Raw genomic sequence first — 18522 nt, forward strand, 5'->3', positions numbered from 1 at the left:
TAATGATATCAGATGAAACAGACTTCAGGGTGAAAAATGTAACAAGAGACAAAGATGGACCAATTTCATAATGGTAAAGGGGACTACAACAAGAAGACATAACAGTCATCAATGTTTATGCCCCCAATCAGGGAGCGCCGAGATATACCAAGCAACTACTAACAGAACTAAAGGGAGAAATTGACCAAAACACAATTATACTAGGGGACTTACCTACATCATTGACCGCTATGGATAGATCATCCAAACAGAAAATAAATAACGAAATAGCAGCCCTAAATGACACATTCGATGAAATGGACATAATTCACATATGTAGAGCACTTCATCCTAAAACATCAGACTATGGATAGATCATCCAAACAGAAAATAAATAACGAAATAGCAGCCCTAAATGACACATTCGATGAAATGGACATAATTCACATATGTAGAGCACTTCATCCTAAAACATCAGACTATACATTCTTTTCAAGTGTACATGGAACATTCTCAAAGATAGACCATCTATTGGGACATAAAATCAGCCTCAGCAAATTTAAGAAGATTGAAATCATACCAAGCATATTCTCTGATCACAAGGCTTTGAAATTGGATATCAACTGCGAAAAGAAAGCAGGAAAAAGCAGAAATACATGGAGATTAAACAACATACTTTTAAAGAACGACTGGGTCAAAGAAGAAATTAGAGGAGAGATCAAAAGATACATAGAAACAAATGACAATGAAAATACATCTTACCAAAATTTTTGGGATGCAGCGAAAGCAGTTTTAAGAGGGAAATTTATATCATTACAAGCCTATCTCAAGAAACAAGAAAAATCCCAAATAAATAACCTCATGCTACACCTTAAAGAACTAGAAAAAGAGAACAAGCGAAACCCAAGGTTAGCAGAAGAAAGGAGATAACAAAAATCAGAGCAGAACTAAATGAAATAGAGAACAAAAAGACAACAGAAAAAATTAATGTGACAAAGAGCAGGTTCTTTGAATAGATTAACAAAATCGAAACCCTTGGCTAGACTCACTAAGATAAAAAGAGAGAAGATACTAATTAACAAAATCAGAAATGAAAAAGGGGAAGTTATCACGGGCACCACAGAAATACAAAGGATCATTCAAGAATACTATGAAGGACAATATGCCACCAAATTCAATAACCTAGAAGAAATGGACATGTTCTTAGAAACATATAGCCTTCCAAGGCTGAACCATGAAGAACTGGAAAATCTAAATAGACCAATCACCAGTAAAGAAATTGAATCAGTCATCCAAAACCTTCCCAAAAGCAAAAGTCCGGGACCAGATGTCTTTACTAGTGAATTCTACCAAACCTTCAAACAGGATCTGATACCAATCCTGCTCAAACTCTTCCAAAAAATTGAAGAAGAGACAGTACTCCCTAACTCATTTTATGAGGCCAGCATTACCCTGATACCAAAACCTGGTAAGGACAACACAAAAATGAAAACTACAGACCAATATCTCTGATGAATACTGATGTAAAAATCCTAAACAAAATTCTAGCAAATCGAATACAACAATGCATTGAAAAGATTATTCATCACGACCAAGTGGGATTCATCCCTGGGGCACAAGGATGGTTCAACATCCGCAAATCCATCAATGTGATACATCACATAAACAAAATAAAGGACAAAAATCATATGATTCTATCAATTGATGCAGAAAAAGTATTTGACAAAATACATCATCCATTTATGATTAAAACACTTAATAAAATTGGTATAGAAGGAAAATACCTCAACATAATAAAGGCCATATATGACAAGCCCTCAGCTAATCTCATAATTAATGGTGAAAAGCTGAAGCCTTTTGCTCTACGTTCAGGAACACGACAGGGCTGTCCCCTATCACCTCTGCTTTTCAACATAATGTTGGAAGTCCTTGCCAGAGCCATCAAGCAAGAGAAAGAAATAAAAGGCATCCAAATTGGGAATGAAAAAGTTAAATTGTCACTCTTTGCAGATGACATGATGCTATATATAGAAAACCCTAAAGACTCCACCAAAAAGCTGTTAGAAACAATCAACGAATACAGTAAAGTTGCTGGCTACAAAATCAACGTACATTGCATTCCTATATACTAACAATGAAATCTCAGAAAAAGAAATACAAAAAGCAATTCCCTTTGCAATTGCAGCAAAAAGAATAAAATACCTAGGAATAAACCAAGGATGTGAAGGACCTATATGCTGAAAACTATAAGACATTTTTGAAAGAAATTGAAGAAGACACAAATAAATGGAAAGACATTCAGTGCTCGTGGATTGGAAGAATCAACATAGTTAAAATGGCCATATTACCCAAAGCAATATACAGATTTAATGCAATCCCCATGAAAATCCCAATGGCATTTTTTAAAGAAATAGAACAAAAAATCATCAGATTTGTTTGGAACCACAAAAGCCCCGAATATCCAAAGCAATCTTAAGAAAAAAGAGCAATACTGGAGGTATCGCACTCCCTGACTTTAGCTTGTACTACAGGGCTACAATAATCAAAACAGCATGGTATTGGCAGAAAAACAGACACATAGACCAATGGAATAGAATTGAGAACCAGAAATAAAACCACATAAATATGGACAGACAATTTTTGACAAAGAAGCTAAAAACATGCAATGGAGGAAAGACAGCCTCTTCAATAAATGGTGTTGGCAGAATTGGATAGCCACGTGCAAAAGAATGAAACTGGACTGCTATCTGTCACCATGTACCAAAATTAATTCAAAATGGATCAAAGACTTAAGCATAAGACCTGACACAATAAACTGCGTAGAAGAAAACATAGGTACTAAACTTATAGACCTTGGGTTCAAAGAGCATTTTATGAATTTGACTCCAAAGGCAATGGAAGTAAAAGCTAAAATAAACAAATGGGACTATATGAAACTTAAAAGCTTCTGCACAGCAAAAGAAACCATTGACAAAATAAAGAGGCAATCAACTGAATGAGAGAAGATTTTTGCAAACAGTGCCTCCAATAAGGGGCTAATATCCAAAATATACAAGGAACTCATGAAACTCAACAGAAAAAGCAAACAACCCAATTGAAAAATGGGCAGAGGACCTGAAGAGACATTTCTCCAAAGGGGACATACAAATGGCAAAAGGACATATGAAAAAAATGCTCAACATCACTAATCATCAGAGAAATGCAAATAAAAACCACAATGAGATATCACCTCACCCCAGTCAAAATGGCTATCATCAACAAGACAAATAGTAACAAGTGTTGGAGAAGCTGTGGAGAGAAAGGAACCCTCATACACTGTTGGTGGGAATGCAGACTGGTGCAGCCGTTATGGAAGGCAGTGTGGAGGTTCCTCAAAAAATTACGAATAGAATCACCATATGACCCAGCAATACCTCTCCTGGGTATCTACCCAAAAAAATTGAAAACATTTATACACAAAGACACGTGTGCCCCAATGTTCATTGCAGCTTTATTTACAGTGGCCAAGACATGGAAACAACCAAAATGTCCTTCGATAGATGAATGGATAAAGTTGTGGTATATATACACAATGGAATACTATTCGGCACTATGAAAAGATGAAATAGGGCCATTTGTGACAACATGGATGGATCTTGAGATTGTAATGCTAAGCGAAATAAGTCAGACAGAAAAAGCAGGGAACCCTATGATTTCACTGATATGTGGTATATAAACCAAAAACAACAAAAGAACAAGACAAATAAATGAGAAACAAAAACTCATAGACACAGACAATAGTTTAGTGGTTACCAGAGAGTAAGGGGTGTGGGGGTGGGAGATGAGGGTAAAGGGGATCAAATATATGGTGATGGAAGGAGAACTGACTCTGGGTGGTGAACACACAATGAGATTTATAGATGGTGTAATACAGAATTGTACACCTGAAATCTATGTAATTTCACTAACAATTGTCACCCCAATAAATGTTAAAAAAAAAACTTTCATGAGAAGAGATGGAGCAAAAAACTTTCAGCTATATATAGGAAGGCTGTGGGATACAGAGAACAATCTTTTTGTTTTGTTATGAGAGAAAGTTGATGGTGTTTCTCTGCTGAGGCAGAAGCCAGTTGAGAAGAGTCTGGAAATTCAGGAGACAGTGGATTGTTGGTGGTGAAGGGCAGCCTTCTGTAGCAGGTAGGACTGGGTCCAGGCAGAGAGGCAGGAGGAAGGGACACTATTTTTATACAGAAAATGGAGGCGGTAGAAAGCTTCTGTGTTAAACCAACATTCTAGGGGCATTTCTGATTTTGACAGCACTGTCAGTCGCAAGTTATAAAAACTCAACTCCACCTGGCTTAAAAAACAAAGCACATTTTTAATGTAAGCGTAGGTGTCATTTGAAAGTGGTTTGGGCAATGGCTCATCAGTACCACAAATAGTGACACACAGGATCAGGTCTTTCCACGTCTTCTCTCTCCCTCGGCAGTGTTGGAGTATCCTCCCATTGCACGTGGAGACCCCGTATTCCCACAGTCCTGTCCCCTTGTGGGAGTTCCTCACTGGGTCTTTTTCAGAAGAGAGGGAAAACATGTCTTTCCTAGAGGTGTCGGCAAAAATCTCCGTGAAGCACATTGCCTCTTGCTGGACTAGATGTCCATTCCCAAATCAATCATAGAAGTAAGAGGGTCAGGGATACTATACTAATTGGCTTAAACTCATCAGAGCTTATCCCTGGAGCAGGGGTGGGAACGGGGGGAGAGATGAATCCTGCAAAGAAAAATATGGATGCAGTTGTGGATTGAATTGTATCCCTCAAAATTGTATCCCTCAAAATTCCTATATTGAAGCCCTAACCTGCAATGAGACTGTATTTGGAAACAGTCTTTAAAGAGGTGATTAAGGTTGAATGTCATAAGGGTGAACCCTAATCTAATATGACTGGGATCCTTATAAAAGGGAGAGACACCCAGATGTGCATGTGCACAGAGGAAGGGCCATGTGAGAACACAGCAAGAAAGCAGCCATCTGTAAGCCAGGAGATGGAGGCCTCAGAAGGAACCAACTCAGTTGACACTTTGATCTTGTACTGCCAGCTCCAGAACTGTGAGAAAATAAGTGTCCAGCCTGTGGTATTTTGGTAATGGCAGCACTAAAAGACTAATACAGTTGCAGTGGGTGGGAAGAGGATAGCAAGGAGGTTGTATGAACATCCAGTAAGTGCCATTAGGTTTTCTTCCTGCTTGACCTTCTGCAGTTTGAATAAGACACTGTTGTTAACTTCAAGGAATGCGTCATGTAGTTAGGGAGTTGACAATCTACTCTAAGACCTAGCACTCATTACAATGAGTATTTCCCAGAATTCTCTGAGAGCACAAAGAATGAGGACCTAATTCAGCCTTGGTGGCAAGGGATGGTGCAGGGAAACCAAGGAAGGCTTCCTAGAGGAGGTGTCACCTGCCCTGAGCCTAGAGGATAACAAAGAGTTGGGTGAGGGCAGCCAGATGGCTCAGTTGGTTAGAGCGTGAACTCTGAACAACAGGGTTGCTGGTTTGATTCCCACATGGCTCAGTGAGCTGCACCCAGCACAACTAGATTGAAGACAATGATCTGCCGCTGAGCTTCCAGAGGGGCTGCTGGATGGCTCAGTTGGTTAGAGCGCGAGCCCTCAACAACAAGGTTGCCCGTTCAATTTCTGCATGGAATGGTGGGCTGCACCCCCTGCAACTAAAGATTGAAAACAGCGACTGGACTTGGAGCTGAGCTGTGCCCTCCACAACTAGATTGCAGGACAACTACTTGGAACTGATGGGCCCTGGAGAAACACACTGTTCCCCAATAAATTTTTTTTAAAAAAAGAGTTGGATGAAAGAACAGAAAAGGCAAAGTAGGAAAAGAGAGTGATTTATGTAGTTAGTTTGGAAATAAAGACCACCCAAATGAGAGCAAACACAAAAGCCATTTATTTAGAGCTTGCTATAGCAAGGGGGTCAGCTACCATTACTAAACTTACACTTGGCAGGGTCTCAAAGGCAGAGAGGGGAGGTGACAAGCTTTATAGTCAAAAAAGGAAAAGTATCAGGTATGCTCAGACTGACATAGCAGTTGGAGGCATCCTGTGTGATTGCTTTGGGGAGCAGATTTGTCTTTCCCTGATTGGTCTTGAGTTGGGAGTGCTGATATAAAACATAGGGCAGTTTGTAGTCACTGACCAAGCCTGACCATTCCAGGCGGGTTGCTATGGCAGTTGTGAGTCAAGGCTTTTATTGTCAAATACGGTATGGCCATCGTCTGTATAGCCATCTCTCAGTGGGGTGGGTGAAAAGCCAGGACTATTCATGAAACTAAAAATTCCGTATAACTGAGAGTAAGCGAACAGGGTTGGGGAAAGATGAGACTGGGCAGGAAGACCCTGACCAGGGAGGTCTTTCCAAGTGTGTTTTAGGAGAGACTTAAAGGACAAAAACAGCTGTGGTGGGGAATGAGAGGGGGATGCTGAACCAGAGCTAGGGAGGATTGTGAAGCAATCCCAAGGAGCCACCTGAACCTGGAGAGCTCAAGGCAAAAACCCGGACAGTTGTCCAAGTCTGCACCTGCAGCCCCAGCCTGGTGTGCACTTCCTCAGACCCTGCCTTGCTGTTGCACCCAGGCATGATTGCCATGGGGTACAGCGTTCTGCATTTGAAAAGTTAGACTGTTGCACAAGGATTTTCAGTTCCTTGTTTTACTAATAGAATCCTTTCTTCAAAATAAAACCTTATGCAAAACCTCAGTGTAAAACCAGTGACTGTGAAGCACCTCTAGTGAGACTGGGGTAGAGGGGCCTGAGTCCCACCCCCTCCTTCCCCAAATTCACCCTCATGGAGAAGCCTCCTGAAGTACTTCCTAGAAGCCCTCGTGCTCCTGTGGACCCAGTGTGAAAACGCAGCACTAAAACACTTCTTTAGAAGTCTGCCAACTCCGTCCTTGTCACCCTGCGCACTGTGTGGAACCCCAGGGTGGCCCTGAGGCTGCTGCACTGAATGACTTCACTGACACTGGTGATGGTTCTGGGTTTGGAAGCTGAGGGGCTGGCCTCGCATAGCTGAGGAGGCTACGGAGCCCCTAAAGTGTCTCCCTGCTTCCAGTATTGCCCATGTCCATCCCTCCCTCCACAGATCAGTCAGTGTTCTTTACAAACCCACCTCATCAGGTCACTCCACCACTTACAGGTCAACTTAGCACACAATTTAAACTTACTTTGTTCCTCAAAGCCCTCCATGAATCCTCCCTTGCCTCCCTCCGATCATGACTCATTCCCTTCTTCACTGCGAGCCCTCAAAGCTCCAGCCACACTGGCTTCTTTTAGTTCTTTACTTGTTCCGGTCTGCTTTTCGCCACACCACCTCTGCACAGGTATTTCTCCACCTGCCATTTTTCTGACCCTCTACAAGGTTAGCTCCCTCCTGCCATTTAGGTCTTGGTCAAGTGTCACCTTCTCAAAAGCCTTCCTTGACCACTCACTTCCCTTTATCACATCACCCTATTGTGGTTTTCAAAAAATAGATTTAATTTTTTAGAGCACTCTTAGATTCACAGCAAAGTTGCAGGGAAAGTACAGAGATGTCCCGTGTCCTCCTGCACCCACACGTGCGCAGTAGTATCAGTACCCCCCCAGAGGGGTGCACTTGTTACCGCTGAGGAACCTGCATTGACGTGTCCTTATCACCCAGAGACGCGGTTTACATTTGGGCTCACCCTTGGCGCTGTACATTCCATCGGTTTGGACAAATATATAATGACATGTATCCATCATAGTATCATATAGAAGTTTCACTGCCCTAAAAATTTCCGTGCTCTGCCTATTCCTCCCTCCCCCAGCCCCTCGCAACCACTGCATTTTTTTAATTGTCTCCATAGTTTTGCCTTTTCCAGAATGTCATACAGTTAGAACCATACAGCATGTAGCCTTTTTAGATCACTTCTTTCACTTAGTAATATGCATTTAAGGATCCTCCGTGTCTTTTCATGGCTTGATAACTCTTTTTCGTGCTGAATAATATTTCACTGTCTGGATGTACTACAGTTTGTTTATCTATTCAACTACTTAAGGACATTCTGGTTGCTTCCAGATTTCAGCAATTATGAATAAGGCTGTTGTAAACAGCCATGTGTGGGTGGATTGTGTGTTCTTTGCACCTGTTGCTGCCTGGATTTTTTGGTTCAACATTTATTTCCTGTCTTCCCACTGGCACGTGAGCTCCATGACAGCAGCTCCATGACACACTTGTCCCTGTGTGTGTTCTCTAGACCTGTGCCTGCTGCCAGGTCTGTTCAATCAGTGACTGGTATGCTGACTGCCACCCCAAAGTCCACAGCGGGTTCTGCACCAGGAGACGTAGAGCTGCCAGATGAGCCATCTCGGCACCACCAGTCTTTTCTCCCTATCGCTTCCGATGTGTTGGGACCACCAGAACTGCCTGCCCAGAATGGGGCTGTGGGAATGTAGGGAGCTCCCGACTGCAACAGCTTGCGGGAGCTGTGTGCCTCTCATCCATCTGCCAGGAAAGCTTATAGAATCAACGCCAGAGACCCCCCAATCCGGGGAAAGAAAGCAAACCAGGACCCAGAAAAAAGGAAAAAACAGGCTGTGATTGTGGATGGCTAATTATTATTACGACTTGCGGCTGTTACTGGTAATGTCACGGAGGTGACAGAACGCTGAGTGAGCAGATCCCACTCAGTGGCAGCAGCTAGCATCTAGTAAGCCTTTGACTCCACGCCCAGGCTTCCTAAGTGCTTCTGTAGGACCTGTGAGCTAAGTCATCACAGCAGTCCTCGGCAGTAGGCGCTGTATCATCCGTGGTGCTCAGGTGAGAAAGACAGGGCTCCAAGCTTCAGTACTTGCGTGTGGTCCCCACCTTGTAAGTAGGGAGCAGATGCAAACGCAGGCCATCTTGCGGCTCAGCCAAGCTCTCAAGCTCAACTGAAAGGCAGTCCCCACCAGTGGTTGATCATCACCCAACTCACATATGCTTTTCTGGGCCCCATCTCGGACATTTTGCATTCAAATCTCCCACAAGGCTTGCAAATTTCAAGGCCTTGCATTCAGGGAGGTTTCCTAAGTGTGAGACGCATCCCCGTGTAGGATAGCAGAGGCTCAATGGCATTCACATTTAAAAAATTTCTTTTTAATCTGCAGGCCTTATTTGGTCCCTGCCTAGATGTTTGAGGGTCCCAGGATATGTGTATTAAAATCGTGCCCAGGTGATTCTGATAAGCATCCAGTTTCCTTCCTGTGTGGGCACATTGACAGCAACACCCCTAGCCAAATGTCACTCGGATTCATTATGAAACAGTAAGCTCACTACTTCACATAGCAGAACATTTCATGTTCATGACTCCTTTCTCTCTCTCTCTCTCTCTCTCTCTCTCTCTCTCTCTCTCTCTCTCTCTCTCTCTCTCTCTCTCTCTCTCTTCTTTTCACACAAGAGGTTGGGGAGGGGACCTGAGATATATAAGAAGTGAATTAATCATTTTCCCCAGTTCATAGTACACCATCAGTCCACACAAGATTTCTCTTGGTTTTATTTATTTTTGTTTTTTCCTCACTCTCTTCCCACAGCAATAAGGCCCCCTCAGATGTATTTTATATTCTTACAGTCTATCTCTTACCTATTTGATTCGATATGAAAGGATCTTTCAAACACAGTGTATTGGTAGCGTGTGTGGGTAGTGTTTCATTGTTATGAATGGCATTGTAGGGTGGCTGTTTTTATTAGATGATTCTTCCCTAAATCTCAGGGGAGCTCCTGCCTCTCTGGAACTTCAACCCATTTGGTCCCAGTTTTGCCCTCATTACGCTCGTTGAGCTAAACAGAAAACTTCCCCACCCTCATCCTGTATCCAAGACAGTCATCATGGCCCCCTCTTTTGCAGCCTTGACCCGCCCTCTCACAGGAGATGGGATTTTTCTTATTCTTCCCAGGATGCTCCCTAGTCAGATGGCCTTCCCTTTGAAGGGCTTTGTTTACCCCCACACACACTGGATGGTGTACTTGTCTATCTCTAGTGACAATCTCTTGTTGTTGGAAGGACTAGAAGAGGAACCTAGTGTTTATTATGTGCCCTGGCCATACAGCATACTAGTGCAAGAACTGAGATTTGATTGGAAGCTTGAATTTAATTGTTCTAGGTTAGAACCCCCTACCCTTACCCCTTTCTCCCTAGTTATCAGGACGGGGGACCTGTAAGGCTTGGTGATGTGGGGATCCCTTCAGACAGGGCATCACGGCCTTCACTCTGTGTTGGGTTTTTTGTGCACAGCACTAGAAACCCCCATGCCCAGACAGCTCCCCTTCCTTTGACTTGAATGAAAATTTCCTCAAAATGTACAGGAAGGATTGGAAGCCATGTGCAGGACAGGTTGAGTGGACCTGCCTTGGGAAGTTGAGGGTGCCCAGCTTCCCTCCTGTGGAATAACCCACCCTCCTCGTCCTCTGCTGTTTGATCTTTATGAGCGCATTTTAGAGACCAATGTTATATATTTCTGTTATTGAGGTAAAATTCGCATATCATAACACTAACCGTTTTAAAGTGAGCGATTCAGGAGCATTTAGTGTACTCACGGTGTGAGCAGCCATCACCCTCTCCAGCCCCAAACATTATCATCACCCCAAAAGGAAACCTGGTACTGTAAAGCAGCTACTCTCCGTTCCCCTCTGCCTCTGGTAACCACCAGTCTGTGTTCTGTCTCTATGGATTTACCTGTTTTGGATATTTCGTATAAATGGGATCATTCATTCCATTTTGTGTCTGACTCCTCTGATGAGCATAATGTTCTCAGGTTTCGTCTATGTTGTAGCATGTATCAATCAGCATTTCATTCTTTTTGGTGGCTGAGTAATATTTCATGGTGCATATGCACTGCACTTTGTTCACTCATTCTTCCCTTGATGGATATTTGTGCTGTCTCCACCTTTTGGCTAGTGTGGATGATGCTGGTATGAACATGTGTTTACATGGACTTATTTGAGAACCTGTTTTTAATTCTCTAGGGCACATACCTAAGCGTAGAAATACAGAGGGTCATATGGTAATTCCTATGTTTAAGGTTTTTTTGGGGGGGTGGGGGGGAACTGCCAAAATATACATTTCCTGAAATAGCAGCTTTATTCTGGAACTTTTCTGCATATTGAGAGGCAGGGAAATTGGGTGGAAAAACCCTGGGCTAGATGTTGGGAGACGTGGGTTCTTTTCCTAGCTTTCCCACTGATCAGCTTTGTGACCTTGAGCAAATCACTTCCCTTTCCTGGGCTCTTGTTTCCTCATCTGAAAACTAAGGGGATTGCAGAAAGCTAAATAATCTTTAAATTCTCTTCCTCTTTTAAGATTTTATTGGGGGGGGGGGGAAATGGGTTCCAGAGAGAATTGTCAAACAACTAAATGTAATTCTCTCTAGTTCTTTTTCTACTGTGTTTTTAAATTGTGAGTTAAAAACACTCCAAATAATTGGGCTATTTTCCTGCCAATGTGTTTCTAGTTAATGATTAGCTTCTGGCTTCCTTTTTCCATCAAGATTCCCAGAATAAGGTATTCCTCTCTTTCCCGTCACTCCAACTGCTCGGCAGCTCCTTAGCAAAACATAGTCATGGAGCCAATATTGGCGGCATGCCCACTGTCTTTTCTGAAGGAATGCTGAGCCTTCCCATTGAGCTGGTTCTCTTAGCACTAAAGTTTCAGCTAGGTAACCCGAGTCTGGTCTTTGGTGATGTGGGAGGCAGCAGACTTTCTGAGACAGTGTAAAGACCATCTTAAGGAGTTAGGAGGAAAAATCAAAGACCTCCTGTGATACCTTCTAGCCAGATGGTCCCTCCTCGGGAGATTTTCTACTTTCTTAACCCTGGCCAGAGTGCAGTACCTGTGTAGGAAGGGAGGTATTTTCTCCACCAGTTGGTGGCCATCACGGTGTGCTGCCCAGGTCCAAATTATGTGCTGTTCTCTACCACCTGGTGGTTTTCTGGGGGAAACATGAGGTTTAAAAATAACATGTGATCCAGGTAGTGTATTTCATAAGTCAGTCATTCATTTGTTCACTTTTCATCCACCCGTCACATATTTTTGAGTGCCTGCTATGTTTTAGGCACTATGTTAGAGTCTAGGAATAACCAAGACAAGGCACATCCCTTTATAGAGCCTTCCTTTTTATAGGGGATATAGAACAGCTTTTGGAATGAATACAAAGTGACAAGTGCTATTATAATAGGGGGGCATAAATTATGTTCAGGAACACAGACACGTAAGTCATACTTGGAAAATCCTAATGATGGCAGATTCAAAGAGTGTTCTAGACAGATGTTAATCTGTGCAGAAGTCAGCACGACAGAGCGTTGATGCACAGAGAGACCCGGTAGAAGCTCCAAATGGGCTGAACACAGAACACAGGGGAGGGTGATGAGAGATGAGATCACAGAGAGGGCTGCATCTTGCAGGGCCTCTGAGCCGTGTCAAGGACTGTGGCTTTAACTTTCAAGCAGTAATGAGCCAGTGAGTTTGACTAGGGGAATGGCATAGTATTTATATTTGCATTTTAGAAATAACCACTATGGTTATGGGTGGAGAATAAGTCAGAGGGGCAAGAGTAGAAGTGGGGAGATCACTTAGGAAGCTGTTGCAGTAACTGGCATGAAACGATGATGACCAAAATCAAGGTGGAAGCAATGGGAAGGGAGACAAGTGGATGGAGTCCAGAAATATACCTGAGGTTGGGGACTGGTGTTGAGCCCAGCTTCCAGGAAAGAAACTGCTGAAGTCTGAGTCAGAATCCTTAGCTTGGCCTGCATCCTGACACTGGGGAGGTACCTCTTCCTCCAGGTCTTCAGAAGCATGACCTTGTCTCCCAGAAGCCCTGGAGCCCTGCTCCTCTCTCTACACCTCAGTAAGGGTAGGTGGGAGATGGTGGGTATACAGGTGAGAACAGGCTTCAAGATGCTGACAAAATAGGAACAGGAGAACATTGTGTCCATTTTGATAGGTGGCTATTAGTCCCAGAAAGCTGGAAGAATTCTGGGGAAACCTTCTCCTGCCATCCACTGGACTTGGCCCGATGGTGGAACAGCAAAGTGGAACAATTTTTTAGACTCCATGTTTCTTAAAGCTCTTTGAGTGTCAGTTGTAGGCCATTCTTGTTCTTCTTTCTCAGGAGGAGGGGAAAAGGGCTTGCCTCTTAAGGATCCATTCCAGGCTCCTTGGACCGCCATTTTTAATCCTTCCTCCTGTAGGCTCTGGAATGATTTCTTGTGTTTGAGGATGTAAACACTGGGCTGACATAATGTTGCTCATTGTACCAACCCTTTAGAATCCCCTCCTGAGCCATCATTTCAGCCCTGCCATTATCTCTAAAGGGACAGCATCAGGGACTGCACAAAGTATCTGCAGAAATCATTCATTTAAAAACAAACAAACAAGTCCTTTGGGCAGCGAAGTTTCACCTGTCTAACTCCTGATCCCCAATGCTGCCACCTTCACCCTGCCCCTGCTCCGTGGATCAGAGGACATCAGTGTGATCTTGTCGCTATGCTCCTATCCCAAACACACTCAAACCCAGATCCACTCAGCACATATGGTTCAGAGAAGCTGTGAGATCGATGTGTTTATTATTGGCCCAGTGTGTGGCCTCTTCTAAGTGCTGGACCAGTGTTTGTTTTCATGACTGTTATGTGCAGAGTTGCCTTTCCTTCTAGAACACTGGTTCTTAACTGCGGGTGGTTTTGTCCACCAGGGAACAGCTGGCAATATTTTGAGACATTTTCGACTGGGGACAGAAGTGGGCTCTGCTGGCATCTAGTGGGTAGAGGCCAGGGATGCGGATACGCATCCTAAAATACCCAGGACTGTTTCCCACACTAAAAATTGATGGCTCCCAAATGTCAGTAGTGCAAAGTTAAGAAACCCTGTTTTAGAACATCAGTCTCTGACCAAGGGGCCCCTTGCTTGCATCCTTTCGGCCTGCAGGATTGCTAGGACAAGCCACGAGTTCAAGAATAACACTTGTATTTCTTTCCACAGCTGAACTCTGTCCGGGAGGCCGAGTTAGAGTGGCCGGAGGCAGCAAGACCCCGCCGGCCAGGGGGCAGGGAGCGGGGCCCAGTGCTAAGGATGGCCCGGCTGCAGCCACCACCCCGGGTCCACGCAGCCTTCCTCCTCTGCTTCCTCGGCCTTGGCAGAGCCATCGAGATTCCGATGGATCGTGAGTTTGCTCAGTCCTCTTTTATTTTCCTGATTTGGGGCAGCAGAGTTGGAGGGCAGGGCAGAGTTAAGACCAGCTTTCAAAGAAGGTTCACGGAGGGGAAACAGTAGGTTCTAGATCAGAGCTGGGTTTCCCAAAGAACAGAAACGAGCATGCTCATGTTTGAGAGTGCTAGATGGTGAGTCTGCAGCGCCGTCTCTCAGGGCTGGGGCTGAGTGATGCTTGGAGCCTGCTGAGCAGGACCAGAGGTGGCAGAGTTTGGAAGTCTGAGTGTCCTCTGATCTGATTTGCCCATCAAAATGGAGTTTCCAGGGACCAAATGAGTGGACAGTTCCTATTTGCCTTTCTAATACCGGAGCTGGACCCTTCAGGCCCTCTTGGCTGAACTGATCAGGAGGACAGATGGCCTGGGGAAGGTTGAGAAAGGGATTATTTTACAAAAGACTGGCTACATGAGACATTAAAATAGGGCCCCATTATAATGCCACTGTGGGAGAGCCAGGCACCGATTCCTGGTGTTTTTAACTCTCCCCTTGGTAAAGCTGAAAAGTAAAATTGAGGTCATGCTGTTTCCCGTGGGAGGGGCATTATTTGGCCATCAGAATCATGAAGTAGGGGCTGGGACTGCTGATCTGAGAGCATGTCCCCACCGGCCATAGCTGTGGTTACATTCCTAATGGCCCACCGCCTGGCAGCATTTCCATGTGCGTCACCCTTGCCACCATTCTGACGCTTCTATCAGGACATCTCACATCCCAGTGCTAAGGTGGGAGCACACCACAGCTGTCCCCCGTTTCCTGATTTCAGGAATAGATGGGACCCACATGATGCCAATGTTGGCTTGTCTCCAGGTGACAGATGTCTAGGGACGGAAAGGAGAGTGATACGGCCTCCAAGTCATCCCCACTGAGCTTTCCACAGCCAGACCCTGGGCCCTGGAGTCAGCAAAGCTTGGAGAAGAGTTGCAGGTGTCTCATCCCCTCCCATCCCACTTCACCAATAATAGCTGCCCCAGAGGAGTGGGCACTTCTGGATGAGATAAGGCCAGGAGAAACTATAGGGTAAATCCAGAGCAAGATGGGCAAGGCCTCTGCTGCCCTACCAGTAGCCCCAAGTGTGTGTGTGTGTGTGTGTGTGTGTATACGCATGCGCACGCATATACATGCACATACACTCAGGGAGTGGAGACGGGAGTTGTAAAAGGAACTACTCCATGGAGACCATCTGCACTGCTGGCTCAAGGAGAATTTCTCATTAACAGTCCCAGGCAGACAATCTAATGAGGAATATGATAAGGCCCTCTCTCTCTCGGGAGGAGGGAGGTACAGAGGAAATTGGGTTATCCAGGAAGTGCTGAAGGCTCATTTCTCTTCTGCTGCTTCTCCTCACTCACGCACCTGCCACTTTGATCCCCGAGGCTAGTGGGTGAGGAGTTCCTGCAAGGAGAACTATAAATAGATGGCTTTGACATCTATGCTAGCAATATGGATTTCTAAAGTTGTACCAGGCAGGTGACTGAGCAGTCACTTTCTCCAAAGTACCACCCATGGAGCACAGAGCTTCAAGTGCCCTGACCTCCCCACCACCATCTCCCCTGAGGAAAGCCTGGAGGATCCACCCTTCCTGTGTTGTGTTCATAGAAACCCAGGTCCTTGCTTGGTCAGGGTCACACAGCAAATGGGTGATGGAGTTGCTGGAAGAACCCAGGTCTCTTAGTGAGTCCCTATCTGGTGCCCCACATGCCCCACGGAGACCTCTGGTAAACTTGCCTCCTTTTAGTTCTTAGAACTCCCCGGAGTAGCAGCTGTGTGTGCCTGACAGAGAGCTAAGTGCTTTACAGGAATTGTTTCCTGTGATTCTCACAGCTAATCCACAAAGTAGGTATTGTCCTTGGCTGACAGGTTAGAAACTGAGGTGCAGACAAATAAAGTCATTTCTCCAGCTCACAAGTGACAAGCCAGCATGTGACCACATCACTTCTCTGAATGAGGAGATGAGTCCTTCTGAGACACCATTCCAGTGCCCCGGGGTGTGATAGGAGAGGAAAGTCATGCTGCCCATGCACCTCCCTGGTTGTTGCGGGCACAATGGCCATGGCTGTGTTTCCAGAATGTCTACAAAAGCTGAACTCAAGACAAGAGAAAGGCAAGCTCTCCAGAAAGGGCCCAGGAAGAAGTCCTCTACAGCCTGGTTTCTCCCTCCTGCTGGGCCCATCCTTCCTTCTCACTCTGGGCTGAGACCCAGTGGAAGGGCTTGGGAAAGATCAGGCATTCCTTTTTTCCCCGGCTTCATTGAGATATTACTGACATATAACATATGTAAGTTTAAGGTATACAACTTTATGATTTACTACATGTGTCTATTACAAAATGATTACCTCAGTAGGGTTAGTTAACATATTCGTCCCCTCACATAATTACCTTTTTGTGTGTAAGGTCTACTTACACAGATAACTTGTAAGGTCTACTCTCTGAACAACTTTCAAGTATAGTTGTTATAATATGGTACAGGCATAACTTGTTTTGTAGTACTTCACTTTATTATACTTTACAGATACTACGTTTTTTACAAATTGAAGGTTTGTGGCAACCCTGCCTTGAGCAAGTCTATCAGTGCCTTTTTTCCAACAGCATTTGCTCACTTTGTGTCTCTGTGTCACATTTTGGTAATCCTTGCAAGATTTAAAAATTTTCCATTATCGTTATATTTGTCATAGTGATCTGTGATCAGTGATCTTTGATGTTACTATTGTAATTATTTTGGGGCTGCCACAAACCACGCCCATATAACACAGCAGACTTAATCGATAAATGTGTGTGTTCTGACTGCTCCACTGACTGGCTGTTCCTTATTTCTCTCCCTCTCCTCGGGGCCTCACTGTTCCCTGAGACACAACAATAGTGAAATTAGCCCAATTAATAACCCTACATGACTTCTAAGTGTTCAAGTGAAAGGAAGAGTTGTACGTTTCTCACTTTAAATCAAAAGCTAGAAGTGATTAAGCTTAGCAAGGAAAGCACATCTAAAAGCAAGATAGGCTGAAAGCTAGGCCTCTTGTGCCAAACAGTCAGCCAAGTTGTGAATGCAAAGGAAAAGTTCTTGAAGGAAATTAAAAGTGCTACTCCAGTGAACACACAAATGATAAGAAAGCAAAACGGCCTTATTGCCGATATTGGAAAAGTTTTAGTGGTCTGGATAGAAGATCAAACCAGCCACAGCATTCCCTTAAGTCAAAGCCTAATCCAGAGCAAGGCCCTAAGTCTCTTCGATTCTATGAAGGCTGAGAGGTGAGGAAGCTGTGGAAGAAAAGTTTGAAGCTAGCAGAGGTTGGCTCATGAGGCTAAGGAAAGAAGCCGTCTCCATAACATAAAAGTGCAGCAAATGCTGGTGTAGATGCTGCAGCAAGTTATCCACAAGATCCAGCTAAGATAATTAAAGAGGATGGCTGCACTAAACAACAGATTTTCAATGTAGACAAATCAGCCTTATATTGGAAGAAGATGCCATCTAGGACTTTTATAGCTAGAGAGGAGTAGTCAATGCCTGGCTTCAAAGTTTCAAAGGACAGGCTGACTCTCTGATCAGGAGCTAATGCAGCTGGTGACTTTAAGTTGGAGCCCATGCTCATTTACCATCTGAAAATCACAGGGCCCTTAAAAATTAAGTTAAATTTACTCTGCCTGTGCTCTATAAATGGAGTAACAAAGCTGGATGACAGCACATCTTTTTACATCATGGTTTACCAAATATTTTAAGCCCACTGTTGAAACCTACTGCTCAGGAGAAAAAGATTCCTTTCAAAATATTACTGCTCAGTGACAATGCCCCTACTCACCCAAGAACTCTGATGGAGAAGTACAACAAAATTAATGTTGTTTTCATGCCTGCTAACACAACATCCATTCGGCAGCCCATGGACCACAGAGTAATTTTGACTTTCAAGTGTTATTATTTAAGAAATACATTTTGTAAGACGTGAGCTGCCATAGATAGTGATTCTCTGAAAACCTCCTGGAAAGGATTCACCATTGTAGATGACATTAAGAATATTTGTGGGAGGCTGGTTAGCTTAGTAGTTCAAGCGCAGTGCTCATAGCACCAAGGTCACTGGTTCGATTCCCACATGGGCCAGTGAGCTGTGCCCTCCACAACTAGATTGAGAAAAAAACAACATTTGTGATTCATGGGAAGAAGTCAAAATACCAGCATTAGCAGGAGTTTGGAAGAAGTCGATTCCAATCCTCATGGATACTTTAAGGCGTTCAAGTCTTCAGTGGAGGAAGTAACTGCAGATGTGGAAATAGCAAGAGAAATCAAATTAGAAGTGGAACCTGCAG

General features: G+C 44.2%; 1 protein-coding gene across 26 annotated transcripts in view; it reads left to right on the forward strand.

Moving 5' to 3' along the window:
- The window catches only part of NFASC (neurofascin), a gene marked incomplete at its 3' end in the record, with an annotated part of 189908 nt that overhangs the window by 98632 nt on the left and 72754 nt on the right, over nt 1-18522 (forward strand). For all 26 annotated transcript variants that reach the window (XR_013991716.1, XM_081025939.1, XM_081025960.1 and 23 more), the window contains one exon: nt 14005-14185. Coding sequence is in view for 25 of the 26 variants with exons in the window: in XM_081025939.1 (XP_080882065.1) it covers nt 14005-14185 (181 nt within the window). The remainder of the gene's footprint in view (nt 1-14004; nt 14186-18522) is intronic.

The sequence above is a fragment of the Rhinolophus hipposideros genome, assembly GCF_964194185.1.
Source record: "Rhinolophus hipposideros genome assembly, chromosome: 19".
Classification (NCBI taxonomy): Eukaryota; Metazoa; Chordata; class Mammalia; order Chiroptera; family Rhinolophidae; genus Rhinolophus; species Rhinolophus hipposideros.